The 16,209-nt window shown below is 35.1% G+C and overlaps 2 protein-coding genes across 2 annotated transcripts; both read left to right on the top strand.

Moving 5' to 3' along the window:
• Positions 1–4,115, top strand: LOC130943503 (GATA transcription factor 25). Its single transcript, XM_057871408.1, has 7 exons — positions 1–592; positions 740–826; positions 1,005–1,138; positions 2,932–3,039; positions 3,189–3,294; positions 3,712–3,771; positions 3,872–4,115. The coding sequence occupies exons 1-7, from the start codon at positions 320–322 to the stop codon at positions 3,974–3,976; spliced, it is 873 nt and encodes a 290-aa protein (XP_057727391.1). The 5' UTR covers positions 1–319; the 3' UTR covers positions 3,977–4,115.
• An 8,158-nt stretch (positions 4,116–12,273) lies between these two features.
• On the top strand, positions 12,274–15,170 carry LOC130945505 (F-box/LRR-repeat protein 13-like). The gene is made up of 3 exons (XM_057874214.1): positions 12,274–13,242; positions 13,326–13,555; positions 14,655–15,170. The coding sequence occupies exons 1-3, from the start codon at positions 12,274–12,276 to the stop codon at positions 14,656–14,658; spliced, it is 1,203 nt and encodes a 400-aa protein (XP_057730197.1). The 3' UTR covers positions 14,659–15,170.
• The last annotated feature ends 1,039 nt before the right edge of the window (positions 15,171–16,209 follow it).

Genomic DNA, 16,209 nt, shown 5'->3' on the forward strand with positions numbered 1-16,209 from the left:
AAGGCCGGTGTCTCTGTCACTGGGATCACTTTTGCCCCCTATCTGCTCTTCTCTTCTCTTCTTTTCACCTCACTCTTGTGTGTTGAGCCTCGACAAACACACACACCACACCAGACACAGTTTCCGCTTTCAAGACATATTTATATACATTCGCCATTTGTTACTCACTCACTCACTGTGACATAACACTCTCACTCTCACAATCCCCAAAACTCTCTAACTAGGGTTAGGGTTAGGGTTTCGCCCCCCAATTCCCAACTCCCCGAAACTTTTCCCTTCTAATGCGTCCAAAATCCCAAATTCTACCCTATATCCAACAATGTACGGCTCCATGAACGTTCCCAATCAGATTTCCGCCGCCGAAGACAACGGCGCCGCCGCCTCCGACTCCGTCGACAACCACCACCACAATCATTATAATTCCCACGGCCTCGAGGACGGTGCCGGCGGAGTCGTCGAAGATGCCGACACCGTGTACGTTTCCGGCGGCGGAGGCCCCGACATGTCTATAATTCCCTGTGAAGATTCTAGCCAGCTCACGCTCTCGTTTCGTGGTCAAGTCTATGTCTTTGATTCCGTTACACCCGAAAAGGCACGCTTATTATTTTTTCAATGTTAATCCCCCGCCCCCAAATTTCAGTTCTTTGTTCTCTGGGGCTGTGATATTTCAGAATTTTGTGTCAAGAATAATACCACTGAAGGAACTATTAGATTTTGCCTTTGGTTTTTAATTTAACAGGTTCAAGCGGTGTTATTGTTGTTGGGAGGGTGCGAAATGCCTTCGTCGGGTTCGCAATGTGCAGAGTTATCGCCTCAGAATCAGAGGGTACGTGTGCAGTTTATTAGGGGAATTTGTTAGTTATGTTTAGTTACAATCTCTTATGGTTAGTTACTCATTTTGTTCTCAATCACATGAAGTATTTATCTGTATATAAAGCTTTAGCTAAATAAATTCAATTACAGTTTAGTTCATTTGTTTTCTAATGGTGATGGTGGGCATGTAGGGTGCAGTGGAATTCCCTGGAAGGTGCAGTCAGCCACATCGAGCTGCATCATTGAATAGGTTCAGACAGAAGAGGAAAGAGCGATGCTTTGACAAGAAAGTTAGATATAGTGTGCGTCAAGAAGTTGCACTCAGGTTAGATTGATAGAACCTCATATGATTGTCTGATTCTGAATAGAATCTCCTCAGATGTTAGATTGATAGATGAAGTTACTATTCACTCTGTTAGCTTAAAAAATTCTATGGATCTCATATGATTGTTCCATCATGCAAATAATTATTTGAATTTGGGGATGAATTTTTTCTTTGCTTCTTTTTAACAAATTATATAAGTTACTAGGTGTTATCACATTTACCCTGCTATTGCAACAGCTGACAGAGTCTGGCTAGAACACATTGTCTATCTAGACAGATACCAAAGTATAGTTGGTGACCTGCAATTGATTTATCTAGTCCCTAGATTTTAGAATAGATCACCCATCGTGTCAAATCTACAAGTCTTGTAGCATGTGGTCGCTGAAGTTGTCGTACCTCCCCATGCTTACATAGAAGTAAAATGCACAAGACCTCAGCTTTCAGTTGACACGAATCTGCGTGTTTCAAACAGGCCTTTGGATTTGAAGTTGTTTCTTACCTATCTTCCATTTAGACATCATATCAGAAAGGGAAAAGGAACTTTGTTGCCCAATTTTGGTCTTCTATGTTATTTCTCGTGATCCAATTTATTTTTCACTTTAACAGGATGTAGAGTCAAGAAACCTAAACAGGGTTAATTTACAAAACTTGTATAGCAAGATAACTTTACCCATTTTGAAAACCAAATTACATCACCAATTTTTTTATTTAATTTAATTTTATTATTATTATGATTACATTGCATCATTATATTTATATAAAGGCACTTTTAACTTTTGGATAGACCTTTGGGTACGAAGCTCCTAGTTTAATTAGTCTTGTCTTCCCTTTATTGCATATCTTCCTTTCTCCTATTGAGAACTTTATTAAAGTTTAGGAATCTACATTCTTGGGACTTCCACATTTTTTTGGTTTCCTATATTTTTGGGCCTCCTTGAGAATGTTCTTGTTTTATTTAGTTTGAGTGAAAGGCTGTGGTCTCCTTACCCCTCTGTATGTAGTTGCAAATCTTTCTGAGTTCCTAACTTAATGATCTGATACAACCTCTTTCCATCTTGATAAAATCTATTTGGAAGTCCTAGGTTCTTTCTACAGTCAAATCCATTATAGTACAATAGTGCTTAACGTACTCAATATTATTGACATTTTACAGGTTCATAAAGTGATGATGTGTGGGGTGCATTCAGAACTAGTATCACATGTTTTGCATTGTCTTTTGGTTGACCTTTTATTTAATATTTTGTTTGGTTCTTTGGTGATTGGTTTTGGGCCGAGTGTTGTCAATCTTTTGTAGAAGTATTTGGCCGAAATGGAAAAAAATCAATGTGCTTTTAGTTAGCTTAAATCTCAAACAGTAAATTTTGAAAATTAGCCCTTATTTCTTTTTACTGATGATTGTTATAGAGCTAAATTTTTTTTGTTAAATGACATACAATCAAGAGGATAGTGCTTTCCTTTTGGGGGTTAATAAAGGTTTTTTCTTTCTTATGCTTGTTAAACCTTTTAATTGATGAAACCTTTTAATTGAGAGTTGGTTGCTTTTGCCATGATATATGTATTGGGATGTGCATAGTTTTAGTATTGTGATAGCAAATGGTATGTGTCTCCTGATAATTTGCTGTTCTGAGCAAGAACTTTGGTACTTCATATATCATATGGTGTTAACAAATGAGGAGACTCATCTTCTCATAAGATTTTGCACATCATTTATATTTGACATGTTCTTTTTGTTGCTCATTGTTGTAGCTGTTGGACTTAATAGCCAATGCTTCTTATCTGATTGTTAAATGTAGGATGCAACGTAATAAAGGCCAATTTACTTCATCTAAGAAACAAGATGGAGCTAATAGTTGTGGTTCAGACCAAGAGTCAATGCAAGATGCTGTTCAATCAGAAACATCGTGAGTATCATCTCATCCTGTGATCTTATTGCCAAACTTTCTTTTCACCACTGTTCAACTGTGGATGTGTGTGGCTTTCTGGTACTGGGGTTTGATTCATGGGATGACTTTTTGTTTTAACCCTCTCTTTTCATTGCATGTCTATGTAGATGCACACACTGTGGCATAAGTTCAAAAGCCACCCCAATGATGCGGAGAGGGCCATCTGGTCCAAGGTCACTTTGCAATGCTTGTGGGCTATTTTGGTCAAATAGGGTAGGTATTTTTCTCCAAATGGTTTTTTCAGGGTAAAATAACCCTTTTTCTATTATAGGGTTGTTTGATTTTGACAATACATCAAAGAGTAAAGATCTACTATTTCATTCCTTTGTAGAATTAGCGTGAACTTTCTTTCAAATTATCTGAATCAAGTGTGGTCCTTTCTTATAACAAAAATGTGGTATTTTCTCACCCTATTTGGGATTATGAAAATTCCGGGGCTAACTAATTGCATGTCAGCATATGAATGGACCATCTTCTTCTAAGGGTGTGTTTGGTTGAAAGGGTAAAATTTCATGGACGGGTTCTATATGTAATTTTTTACATAACAACTTCTGTAAAAATTTTCATCCCATTTTTACCCCACAATTAATCATATCAAGGGAGCTGTAAATATATTCTGGAACTATGCAGGGTACTATGAGGGATCTTTCCAAGAGAAACCAGGAACACACGCTTGCCCTACCCGAGCCGGTATTTTTTTTCCCCGCATGGTGCATCGTTTATTCATGTTATACTCAATCTTATACTGAATACATCCTTTTTCTTTCATGATTTGGCACTTGATGACCAGGTTAATGAAGGCAATAACACGGATTGTCGAACTGCTGTCCCTGAAAATATCAATGTTGCTGCTTTCTCTGAAAATGATAACGCATCATTGGCAACTGATCGATGAGTTTTCCCGTGACTGGAAATGCTCGCCATTGACTGGCATTGGTAGGTTTTATATAGTAAATCCAATGTGTTCGACCTATAGAATGTACAAATATAGTAAAGCTCTCGTCAATATAAGAGGTCTATTATAAACTCTTTAATCAGTTGCATTAATATTTAACTTTATCTCCAAACTTATAGCCTGGAATATGAATGATGACATGTTTGATGTGCACAAACATGCAATGGCTATTCCCATTTTTAAAAATTAAGATTGGTAGGATGTTCACAAAAGAGACCTTTATAGACCCTGTAATTTTGATGAGTGATGAGTCGCAAGTCTTTTTCTTTTATAATTAAAAAAATATTCGCATCTACTTATATTTTTGCACCAAAAAAGTAGCATTGGGGGGTGTAAGATATACTTTTGAATCACACTACTGATCCTATGTCCAAAAAACAATTACTAATTCATTTGCAAAGGATGTAATATATACTTACGGATTGATAGTAAATGTAGGTTTTTTTTTTTTTTTTGAATAAATAGTAATTGTAGTTAAGAAAATGATAATGTCACTCAAATTGATAGTCACATCTTAATTATGTATTTTTTTAATCTTTTTTTTTTCAGAACTACTTCCATTCTTTGTCATATCAACATTTTCTGAGTTTTGTTATATCCATAAGAATTGTGGATAGTTTTGGTCTTTTGGAAGATAAAATAACATAATTAAAAGGGAGTGATGCTATCAATATGGGAATAGTATTGCTATTTTTCAAGTAGTTATTCAATCTGCAATCTAATTGTAAGATTTTGCATATTGGTTTAGTTTCTAAAATTTTCCAAACAAATGATATTGCTTCCTATAAATAAATTGCTAATCGTATTCTTGTGTAACTCCCTCAAATTCTTCCTTGTTTCATAGATCACATTCTCAGGAAAGAATTGTCTTTTCAACTCTCTTTTGAAATATTTCTATGTGGCTATGTTGCAAGTATCTGTTTCCATATCTACGCACTTTCTTCTTCACCATAAAGTAGCATTATCAGAAAGGTAGAGAACTGCAATGCGTACCTTTTTGCTTTTTCGACGATCCCTTGACTTTCGAATTATCTCTCCATTTGCTACAGGAAGTTCTCCACCTCTTAAGCGCCCCTCACGCCTTTGAACTCATTTGGCTTTCTGAGATCAATCTTTATTGTCTCCCTTATAATGGTTTATCAGGATTTTGCCTCTTCGAACCCCCTCGAATAGTTTCAAGGAATTTTCAAGTTTCTCTTCTATTTGAAGCATGCTTTCTTTGAAAACATATAGTTCTCCCAACATGTGAGTCTCGAGGGTCTCCTTGTCATGTTTTATCCTTTGGAAGCGCTCATCCATAAAGGATAGAACATTCTCCAACATAGAAACTTTCTTTTCGAAGAAGTTAAAGTCCTTACTTCTAGGCTCACTTGATGAACGGGCCTTCTTGCCTCCTCATTGAGAAGAAATAGCATCTCTTCCCCTTTGAAATTTAACATTCTCCATGGTTACACTAGAAATCATACCCACAAACCACTTGTGCTCCTTCTCGAACTTTGTTCTGATGCCAAATTGTCGCGGTCTTAGACACATTCCAACGCTACCGTGTTGGCACTCGAACTAACTCAACCTCTTTACCTAAGACCAAATTAGCCTAATTCTCATATTAAGAGAAATGAAGCTTTGGTGGAAAGAACACTTTATTACTTAAGTGTTTGCAGCAAATGACTTACTCACGCAAACTCTAACTCTCACCCCTATTGATAGCCTTCCACTTCCTCAATGGATGATTAGGATTAAATCTAATCAACGGTTCAAATTGATCATCCAGAACCTTCACTACAAATATCTATCATACCACATTTTTCTAAATACTTTTAGATTATTTCATACTACTCTTCATGCTTCTATATATATCCACACTCCTCTAGAATACTCTATGACCTTTCAGAGTCTTCTAGAACCTTTTAGGATATTCCGAAACCTTCTAGGCCATTCTAGAATATTCCGGAACTATCTATAACATTCTCAAACACTCCAAAAAATATATAAATACTGTTAAATTTAACCTTCTAAAATTTACTGTAGCACGTTGCCGTCAAGGATGGAGAGGAGCCAGCTCATGTCACCGATGGAGGCTTCGAGGTAGGAGAGGACCTTGCGGAAGTCTGCGGCGCGGAGACGATGGTGATGACGCGACAGAGGATGGAGCGGCTCTTGAACTTGCGGACGAAGGAGAGAGCACAATCGAGGTTCTTGGAGGCTTTGGCAGTGACGTGGCGAACAGAGCGCTTGTGGAGAGGGGGACGCCGAAGGAGGAGGCGGCGGAAGTAACAAAACGGAGGAGAGCTAGTATGGAGTAAAAAGAAGTTAGGTTATATTAAAGGATATTTTGGAAATTTCAAATAATTTTTTAGGATTTAGGTAGTTTTATTAGTAAAAGTCCATCTTTTATGTATAGAAATAATAATTTTGTTTGTTTGTGGGTAGATTTGTCAGCGTTTTAAACTTTTATATGTAAAAAGAGTAATTTACTCAAATAATTATTTTTATCAATAAAAATAATAATTTTCTCAAATTTGTTTTTTTTTTTTTTCAAATTCGTTTAAATCAGTTTATTCTTTTATCATTTTTCACTGTTGTTTTAGTGACTTTGTAATATTTAAAGAATATTAAAGATTTTTTAAAATTAATATTATTAAGATGATAATAATAATAAGAAGATAAATTTATCATCCGCAAAAATAAAATAAAACTAGGAAAAATACTGGCTCCGGCGCTAGCTAACATTTAACAAAAAATAAGAGAGTAGTAATGGCAATTGGCAAGGAGCCAAGGACAATACCAAGGCCCACCAAAGGCATAAACCAAATTAAAAAGTAAAAAGCATAAAATAAACAATAAATAAAATGAAGTCAATAACCAATCAATCATTTTGGCTCTATTTTTGGATTAGAACTCTCTAGTTATTCTGAGAGTAAATATAAGTTTTTATTTTAATTCATTCTATTGTAACACATGAATACAAAGAGAAAAATAGAAGAACTAGATTAAAAAAAGGTGAATTTTCAAATTTTAAGAAATAAAATGGGAGATATTATCAATTACGAAAAAAAAGTCAAAAAACAACTATTTAGGCTCAGTTTGGGTAAATAACTTAAATAAGTTCTTTTGGGAAAGGAGCTTAAAACATAAGGACTTTTATTAACAGCAGCTTATAAATAAGTTATTTTGTGTTTGGATTTTTAGTTATAAAAGTACTTATTTTAAAGTTGTAGCGTTTGGATAAATAACTCAAAAGATAAATTTTTTTTACAAAAGAGAATGAATATTAAAATAACGATGATAACAAATACTTTTCAATATTGAATGTTGATTTTACATAACTTAATCACTAATATTGTGTATGATATGGTAGGTGAAAATAAAAAATAAATATAAAATGTGTGTCAATGTATATTTTATTGCTATTTTTTATTTTTTATTTTTATTCCTATTAGAACTCTCTTCTCCTTTATTGAGGTCAAGAACTTGTTATAATTAACTATGAAAATAATAATAAGCTATAAAATTACATATGAAAAAATAAAATTAAAACTGAAATTTCATACCACACTTGAATACAAATTTAATAATAAAAAATAGTGATAAAATGATAAAAAAATATTTAGAAGGAATATATGCAGTAAGTTGTTCAGATGTAATATTGTCTGAAAATGTGGTGGAGGATCAATACTTCCATCAGATGTTTCATTACGTAAAAATGGTGAGACTTGGAACATTGCGTGAGAATGATGGTGGAAGGCCAGTGCTTCTAGCAGACCTTGTGTGAAAATGGTGATGAAGAGTCAGAGAGTCAAGAAGGAAAGTAAATTTTTTTGTTTTAAATTTTTTTTTAAGTAAGTGGTAGAATGACTTCTCGAGAAGCAAGAAGTCATATATTTCTACTTCTTCAAAAAGTTGCAAATTAACTTTTCGGGAAGTTAAAAGCTTTTTTTAAAATAGTGCCAAACACATAGATTATGACTTTTCATAATCTAAAAGTTAAAAAAAAGTAGCTTTTGCTACTTCCCAAACGGACTCTTATACCATAAAAGTTGCAAACGCTAATAAAATTATTTATAAAAAAATAAAATTAACTTTAGAAAGTAGATTTTTTTAATTTTTTTCTTAATTATTTAGTAAAGTGTAATCTCTTATCATTCAATATCTTTTCTCACGTATTTTTTTTTTGTCTCACTTAAAGAGTGTAAAATGAAAGATCATACTTTACTAAACATTTGAGAAAAAAAATTGAGAGGATCCATTTTTCTAACTTTATACCCATGAAAGATGAATTTTGTTATACAAAACTAACCAAACGTTAAATTTTAGTTGACTCTGTTATAAGATGATTTTGATTATGAATTGTTAGAGTTGGAATGAGAAAGGGGAATATAATTATGTCAGTGATAGTGTAGTGGAGATGACGAGAGTAGTTTAAGAAATTCGGATAATTTTTGAATGGAGTCAACTAAAATTTAGTGTTTGGTTAGTTTTGTTGAACAAAACTCATCTTTGATGTGTACAAAGTTAGTTTCGTTCTTTTATGGGTAATTTTGTCTGCGTTTGCAACTTTTATGGTATAAATGGTTGTTATTGAAATTTTTAAAAATTTTATAAATATTTTAAAATTTTATTTTGTTTTAATTTTATTCTAAAATTTTTTTATTTGCGTCAAATATATTCTTGATGAATAATTTTTCAAAAAACTTAAACACAAATTCAGGAATAAATTTACAAGAATAACATTTAACACAATCAAGTCAAATATAATTGTTATGCATTATTGCTAGATTGATTATAAATTTTTTAAAAATTTAACTGTCAATAATATATTTGATACAAATTTAAAATATTTTAAAAATTTTTGACAAATTTTAAGAACAAAAAGTATATTTTTTTCTATTTTAAAATAGAAGAGTATCATTTCATATCTTAATAAATAGAAAAAACTACTATTTCTATTCATGAATATTATTACATTGACAAATTTACCTATAAAAAAAATAAAACTCATCATCTTATATCCATAAAAAATAAATTCTTCTCAATCCCCAAAAGTTTATTCAAAATTTTTAAATTGTCCTTATTAATCTAACCTAATCTTATCTCATTTCTAATCTCCATCTTTCACCAATATTATTCCAATGAATAAATGACTATTTATACCCATAAAAGATGAAAACACTGACATATGTACCCATACTAGATCGAAACTAAACTTGTACCCACGCAAGATGCCCTCCATATGACAAAAGTACACTGTTTTGGATATATATTTGCTTCGTGGTTATCTGACTCTACGTGGCTACTCCAATGCTCCAAAGTTCTATCTACGTGAAAGTGAACGTTGGTATAAGATTGTATGATAAGATTTTACTCATCAAATCAAAATCCTAGCAAGTTATCTTCCCCAATTCGAACTATACCCCAAAAATCGAATCTTGTTGAATTTTATATAGTGTCAAGTGCATCCCGGTCAGAAAGAATTATCTCGTAACTCCTGGAATGTCTTTGCGCAGATTTAACTCTGCTGCAAATGATGGAAGTCACAGTAGTTCTTCAAGTTCGAAGAAGATGAAGGAGAAGAAGCTCGATGATAAATGTTTCTGTGGGAGGAAGGTTGCGTTGATGGAGTTTGCCACAATGACGAACCCTAATAGATGGTTTATCAGATGTCTTCTATGGGCGGTAATGGCCAGGCGCCGTCATTGTTGAGGTGAGAAATTTATTTTTGAATTTTAGTTGACATTTGGGTGAGTTTTTTTTATATTTTTTCAGACAAGAGACTGCAAATACTTTGTGTGGGTGGATAAAATCGAAGAAGGATGGGAGGGCCTAACAAAATCCTTAGCTAAAAGAAATTTAAAGCATTCTTATGCAAGGCATGAAGATGGATTAAGTGTCACTGCAATTGGGAAAAATCAACAAGCATCCTCAATTGTGGCTATAGACAAATTTAGAGTGTTGCTTTCAACCATTGCGTTGGGGGTAGCGTTTTGTTTATTTTGTGAGTTGTATTTGGTGATGAAAATATAAGATTTGTATAATTTAGGATCTTTGTTAATCATGAGATAGTGAATTTTTTTTCTGATCTTGGCATGACATGATGTGTAAGTCATTCTTACATTGTTCTGTTTTTTTTTATTTTTAATATATTGACATAGACACCCATACTTTCAACTTGTTTCTGTTATCTAAATTGATTTTGAAAAATTTTATCTCCAGACAATGCCAATCTAAATGCACATGAATCTCTCTTTTCTTCTTAAAAAGTCTTTACCTGATAATTTGTTGGAACTGTTCTCTTGTCACAGTATATTTGTCAAAGACAGTCCTCATCGTAGCATATAGCCTTGGGTCTTGTGAAATCACAATGAACAAAGAATATGCTTCTTCCAATATTGATATTAAACTTGCGGAGTGCCTTCCTAAAATGGTTGAGAGTTTCAAACTATCCCCAACTCCAATCGCACCTGCCTAACAGGGGCATCGGCATTGCTCTAAGAAAAAACTGGTGTCTGGTCGGTATTTTCATCACTTGCTATGCTATGCAAGTCCTTTGACTCATAGCAACAATATCCAGCATTTTCATCAGAAAAATCATTCTCATCAACCGGGACAAAGAAGATTGGAGGCTTGTGCAGATCAGGGTTCGGGATGAAGGATTGTCCTGTAAGGGGTGGCCTCTTTGTTGATCTTCTCTTGTTCATCATTGGCCGTCCCTCAACTTCATCTGAAGGATTGGTTTGATTATTTTAGGGAGTCCTACTGGAGTCAAACAGTGGGACTGACTCAGAGATTGATTGTAAAAGTAAATTTCTATATGGCTGTGAAATGTATTGGGTTAGTTGTTCAGGTGCAAGAGGTTTAGTGACATTGGTTTCAAAGGACGGGATTGGGTCTGAACCATTAGTATGTATTGGTTGCTGGTCATGCTCAGTAGGTGGCTGAAAAGGTTGGGACTGAGTTAATGGTGACTCATCCGATAGGACAGATGTTGGGGGAGGCTAAAAAAATCTGTCTTGCTTCATGGGATGATGAAGGTGCTAAATCTGCTATCTGTTGGGGGCATAGTAACACTGTCCTCATTTTGAGCCTCAACTTCAGCCTGATTATTATTTTCATGGGCCTCTTCCCTAGTCTGGGTCTAACCCTTTTTTTGGATCTCTTTTACAACTTGGACATGACCTACTATTTCAGTATCGTTATCATCTTTCACTACTATTAATCTACTTCTTGGACTCTTTTTTAAAGTTGGAACCCTTTTAGCGTAGCTCTTTATTTTCATCTTTGATGGAGTCATATTCTTCTTCTCAACTAGCACAAGATGATCTACAAGATATTTTGTATAGACATTAATTTTGTTATCATTTTTCACGGTTGCCTCGTATATTTTAACTATGTTCATATCAATTCTTAGTAATCTCAATTCATTATCAAATTCTTTCCCAGATTCTATCTAGTAAAAATCAGCAATAGACATATATTTAATATTCTTCAGCAAATTAGATATAAAAAAATCATTGAGGATATTAACGTTGAAAAACCATTAAAAAAATTAAAAATCTTAATTTTAGAAAGAATATTGTTGTTATAATGGAAAAAAAAAGACTAAACCTAAGGCTCCCCGAAAATGTTAAAGGAAACAGTGATTTTGTAGTCGTAAAGAATCATTATCGTTGGAGATTTTAAAACTTTAGTTATTATTAATTTTTTTTAAAAGATTGATATTCAAATTTCATTCTAATTTTTTAAAATTTGATGAAAATGGTTATTGTTTTTCATCTATGATTGAAAAGGATAGTAGTGGTAAAAAAAAAAATTTAGAAATTAAAAAAAAATTTGAGAATTTGAGTTAGCAGAAATAATTTTAAAATATTAAAAAAGGTTTTAAAATTTGATTAATTTTATCAATTAAAACTAATCTTTTACGATATATTAAAAGTTTTTTTTTTTTATAAATAGATTTATTAGCCTCATAAATATTTGTGACAGAAATAGTAATTTTTTTAATAAATATAAAATGAAATAGGAAAAAAAATATTTGTCCGTAAAACCCCTTATTACACCTAGCAACTTTTCATTTCCGTACATGTTCCCTCCAATCTTTTCAGCGCACAAAAGCGCCCAACTCAATCATAAATAGCGATAGCACTTTATCATAAAAAAAAATATAATAATAGCCAGCCATAGCAGTATAGCAGTCCCCCACTCCCGTCCCCGATCTCCCTGCACCTGAGAAACCGACACCAATGTCTTCTTCAGAATACGACACGCCGTTTTCGCCCAACAGCAAAAGACCAAGGCACACCGAAACGCAATCGCAAAGTAAAAACGACAACGAAGAAGACAGGCTAAGCGACTTACCCGATTGCGTCCTCCTCCACGTACTCTCCTTCGTGAACGCCAAACACGCCGTCCAAACCTGCGTCCTCTCCCGTCGCTGGAGGAATCTCTGGAAGCTTCTCCCAACCCTCACTCTTCACTCTTCCCACTTCTGGACCTTCAAAACCTTCACCAAATTTGTCTCCAACCTTCTCACCCGCCGCGACGCCTCCTCCGCCGTCCTCAACCTCGATTTTGAGCGCCATGGTTGCATCGAGCCTCACGTCCTCAAAAGAATCGTCAATTATGCGATCTCGCACAAGGTTCGCAACTTAGGTATCTCGGTGAAATGCGATATCGCTCACATTCCTCAGGCGATTTTCTCGTGCAAGACGTTGACGTCTTTGAAGCTCTCTGTTTGCCCTAGGGGTTATATCTACGGAAGTACGTTGTTCCCGAAATCGCTGAACTTAACGGCGTTGACGAGCCTGCATCTTCAGCATTTCACGTTCTGCGCTAGCGGCGGTGGCGTCAGTGACAGGGCGGAACCGTTCTCGGCGTGTGAGAGATTGAGCGATTTGGTTATTGATCACTGTACCGTTAGAGATGCGAAGGTACTCTACATTTCGAACAGCACGCTCGTGAATCTCACATTGCGTTCGGATCACTCGAAGGATTTTTACAAGATCGTGCTTTCGACGCCGAAGCTCAGGAGTTTTCGTTTTTCCGGTATTCCGTACCAGCAAATCTGTGGAAGCCATGTTCCTTCGCTTGAAGATGTGGATATTGATGCAGAGATTTGGTCGAATTCGTTGGAGTCTCCTTTGATTCTGTTTAGCTGGTTGTTGGAGCTTGCTAATGTGAAATCGCTGACGGTTTCTGCAAGTACTCTTCAGGTTAGTCTAGTTTTTGAAGGGTTTTTATGCTGAGTTTGCGTTGAATAGTGTTTGATTTTGGCCTTGTTATTGTGATTATTTAGGTTCTTTTCTTGATTCCTAATTTATTGAAGATTAAATTACCCTGCCTTGGTAAGTTGAAGTCTTTGAAAGTGAAAATGAAACCGCTATCACCTATATTTGCCATGACACTGAAAGCTGGCAAGTCAAAGAAAGAAGTGATGAAGTTATCATTGCCTCTACCGGATGGGATAGTGAACTTCTTGCTTCAAAACTCGCCATCAGCGGAAGTTGCCATTGTGAATTGCAAAAGGTGAGTTGTGCATTCAACACTTTAAGGAGGGATACTTATAATGGGTTTGGTTTTTGCTTCTTTTTCCTCTGTTTCTGTCTCCTTTGGTTGGTCTTGTTGCAGCAAATTATCCTTTGCCAAAATTTAAGCTCCTCTGGTAGTGGAACAAAATTCAATTTAAGGACTCGTCACTATGACGAATGAATCTTCTGAAATCAGTGAAATGTACACCATGTAATGTTTGCTACCGCCTAAACATGACTGTATCGAATCTCAGCTTTAGTAGTGCTGGGAAATGTCATTGCTTTTATCCTGTATTGATTTACTAAAGTAGAAAGTGCTTGGTAGTGGTAGGGAACTATCTTAACTTTGAGGGCAATGAAAGTCAACGAGAAGGTAGAATGGGAAAATGTAGGAAATAAAGAAAGTAATTTTCAGAAGTCGACAAAATGTTGTAACAGGAATCTCTATTTATAATAGAATTGATGCATAAATGAAGAATATGTATATCTGATTGGGTGCATCTTGAATCAGAGCAAATACTAATAAGTGACATCCATTTTGAAGTGCAATACTCTTTCTAGTTGATTCTGTGCTTTGCATAATTGATAACTTACCCTTGAATATTGGAGAAAAATTGAAGCCAAAGTTTTTGAGTGACATACATTTGTTCTGATGTTGGGAATTGCAAGCATTGTGCATTGCTTCGTGCTTGCATAATAGGCACTCTAATGTTGAATTACTTGAGGTTCCTTAGGTTAGATTGCATCAAATGGTAGTTTGGGATGGGAAGCTATTTGGAAATTGGAAGACATTGACTATATTCAGGGAAATGCTTAGCCATTCAAACATGTAGTGTACTCAGATGATAAACGAGTGGACTAGAACTTGAGACTCTTGCAAACTGAGTGATACGTATATTCTCTTTGAATTTACAATTGCAGCCCATTTAAAGGTATTTACACACCAGAATTTCACATGGAAATGTAATCATGTGTGTGACACAAATGGTTTTCATTATTTTCAATATATATGCATTCATGTCATGGATTGTTTATAGTATTTGATTTATTTATAATCCTGTTAAGGTCTCTTGGATTGTTTGATTCTGTTGTGACAGTTGATGCTGGTTTTTACTGTCTGGGCCTTGCAATCGGTGAGTTAATCCATTGGAAATATATGGTCAGCATTCTTCAACCGATCTAGCGCCTGCTTCTATTGGGATAATGGTTGATACTTCTGATGAAGAGTGCGTAGGTGGGGTTATGCCTTCCCCTCGATTCTGTTGTTAACCTTTATCTTGGATTCCAGGACAAATTTATAACCTAAGATTATCACACAAGGGGCAAAAAAGGGAAAAAAATAAATCAGTTTCTCTTACTCTAGTGAAACATCTGCACTGGCATTTAACAAAGCATCAGTTCAGTCACTTAACCATGTCATTCTGGAGGATACAATATTCAATTTTAATCTGAATTGTATCCCCATTCGGCCATTCTTATGTACAAATCCTTCAACTTTCCATTTGTATATGGGCATCTATTTTTGGGATCCCTCGAGTCAGTTATGACTTATGAATTTATTTTCTAAGACGTGTGATCCTGGTAGTATTCCAAGTTATTGAATGATTTTTTTTTTTTTTGGGGGTCTATTTTAATTGGATAAGTTTGTTTGTGTGCAAAAGAGATAGCATTCCGGTTATTCTACTTTCTAAAGTAATGCAACCCAAAACGTTTGAAATATTATGTTGGTAAATTTGGTATTGGTATTGTGTGAAAGTAAAAAATTTAACCATTATCATAAGAATGTGAAATGATAGACATGTATTCGTTTTCTTATTCATCTGTTTGCTGACTTTAATAGGAATAGGATCTGTTTATACCCTGGCCCGATAATAAAGGTCCAGGATCAAGCAAAAGACCTAGTCCAAAGGGTTGGGTCTCACCAGTACCAATCTTCATCCTATGAAGTCGGTACTCACCACGACCTGTTCTAAAGAAGTCGGGCACGAGATTAGCTGGCGGATAAACACTCATTCAAATGAGTAACTGCCCCTAGAATTTCTCTAACCACTTCCACGAGCCATATCTTAACCTCCCTAACATAATGGGACGGTTAACACCCTAAAAATATGGCACTACTCCAACGGTGGTTATTGGTTCACCACTATAAATACACTGACACCTCTCAGGTATCTCTAAGTCCAATACTCTCTAGACCTGCTCACACTCTTGCTAACTTAGGCATCGGAGTAGGGATGTCAATGGGGCGGGGCGGGGGCGGGGGATGCCTCCCTGCTCCCCGTCCCCGCGCCCCAGAATTAATCCCCGTCCCCGCCCCGATCCCCGCCGTGGGGGGATAATTGTCCCCATCCCCATTCCCCGCGTTCCCCGTATTCCCCGCGGGGCCCCATTCCCCATCCCCTTATGTTTAACATTCATATGAAAATTATAGTAAAAAATATCAAAAAAATAAAAAACAAACTAGAAAATACTATTACAAACACACAAACATATCTTATCCAAGATTATAAGTCCACAAATACAACATAGTAAATTATAGTCCATAAAATAAAATCTTAAAATACAATTTCCATTCTAAAAAAAATAAGATATAGTCTTTAACATCAAGTGAAAACTGGAGAGAGTTGGGGCTGTGGGAGAGAACAGCATATG

The sequence above is a fragment of the Arachis stenosperma genome, chromosome 8 (assembly GCF_014773155.1).
Source record: "Arachis stenosperma cultivar V10309 chromosome 8, arast.V10309.gnm1.PFL2, whole genome shotgun sequence".
NCBI lineage: Eukaryota > Viridiplantae > Streptophyta > Magnoliopsida > Fabales > Fabaceae > Arachis > Arachis stenosperma.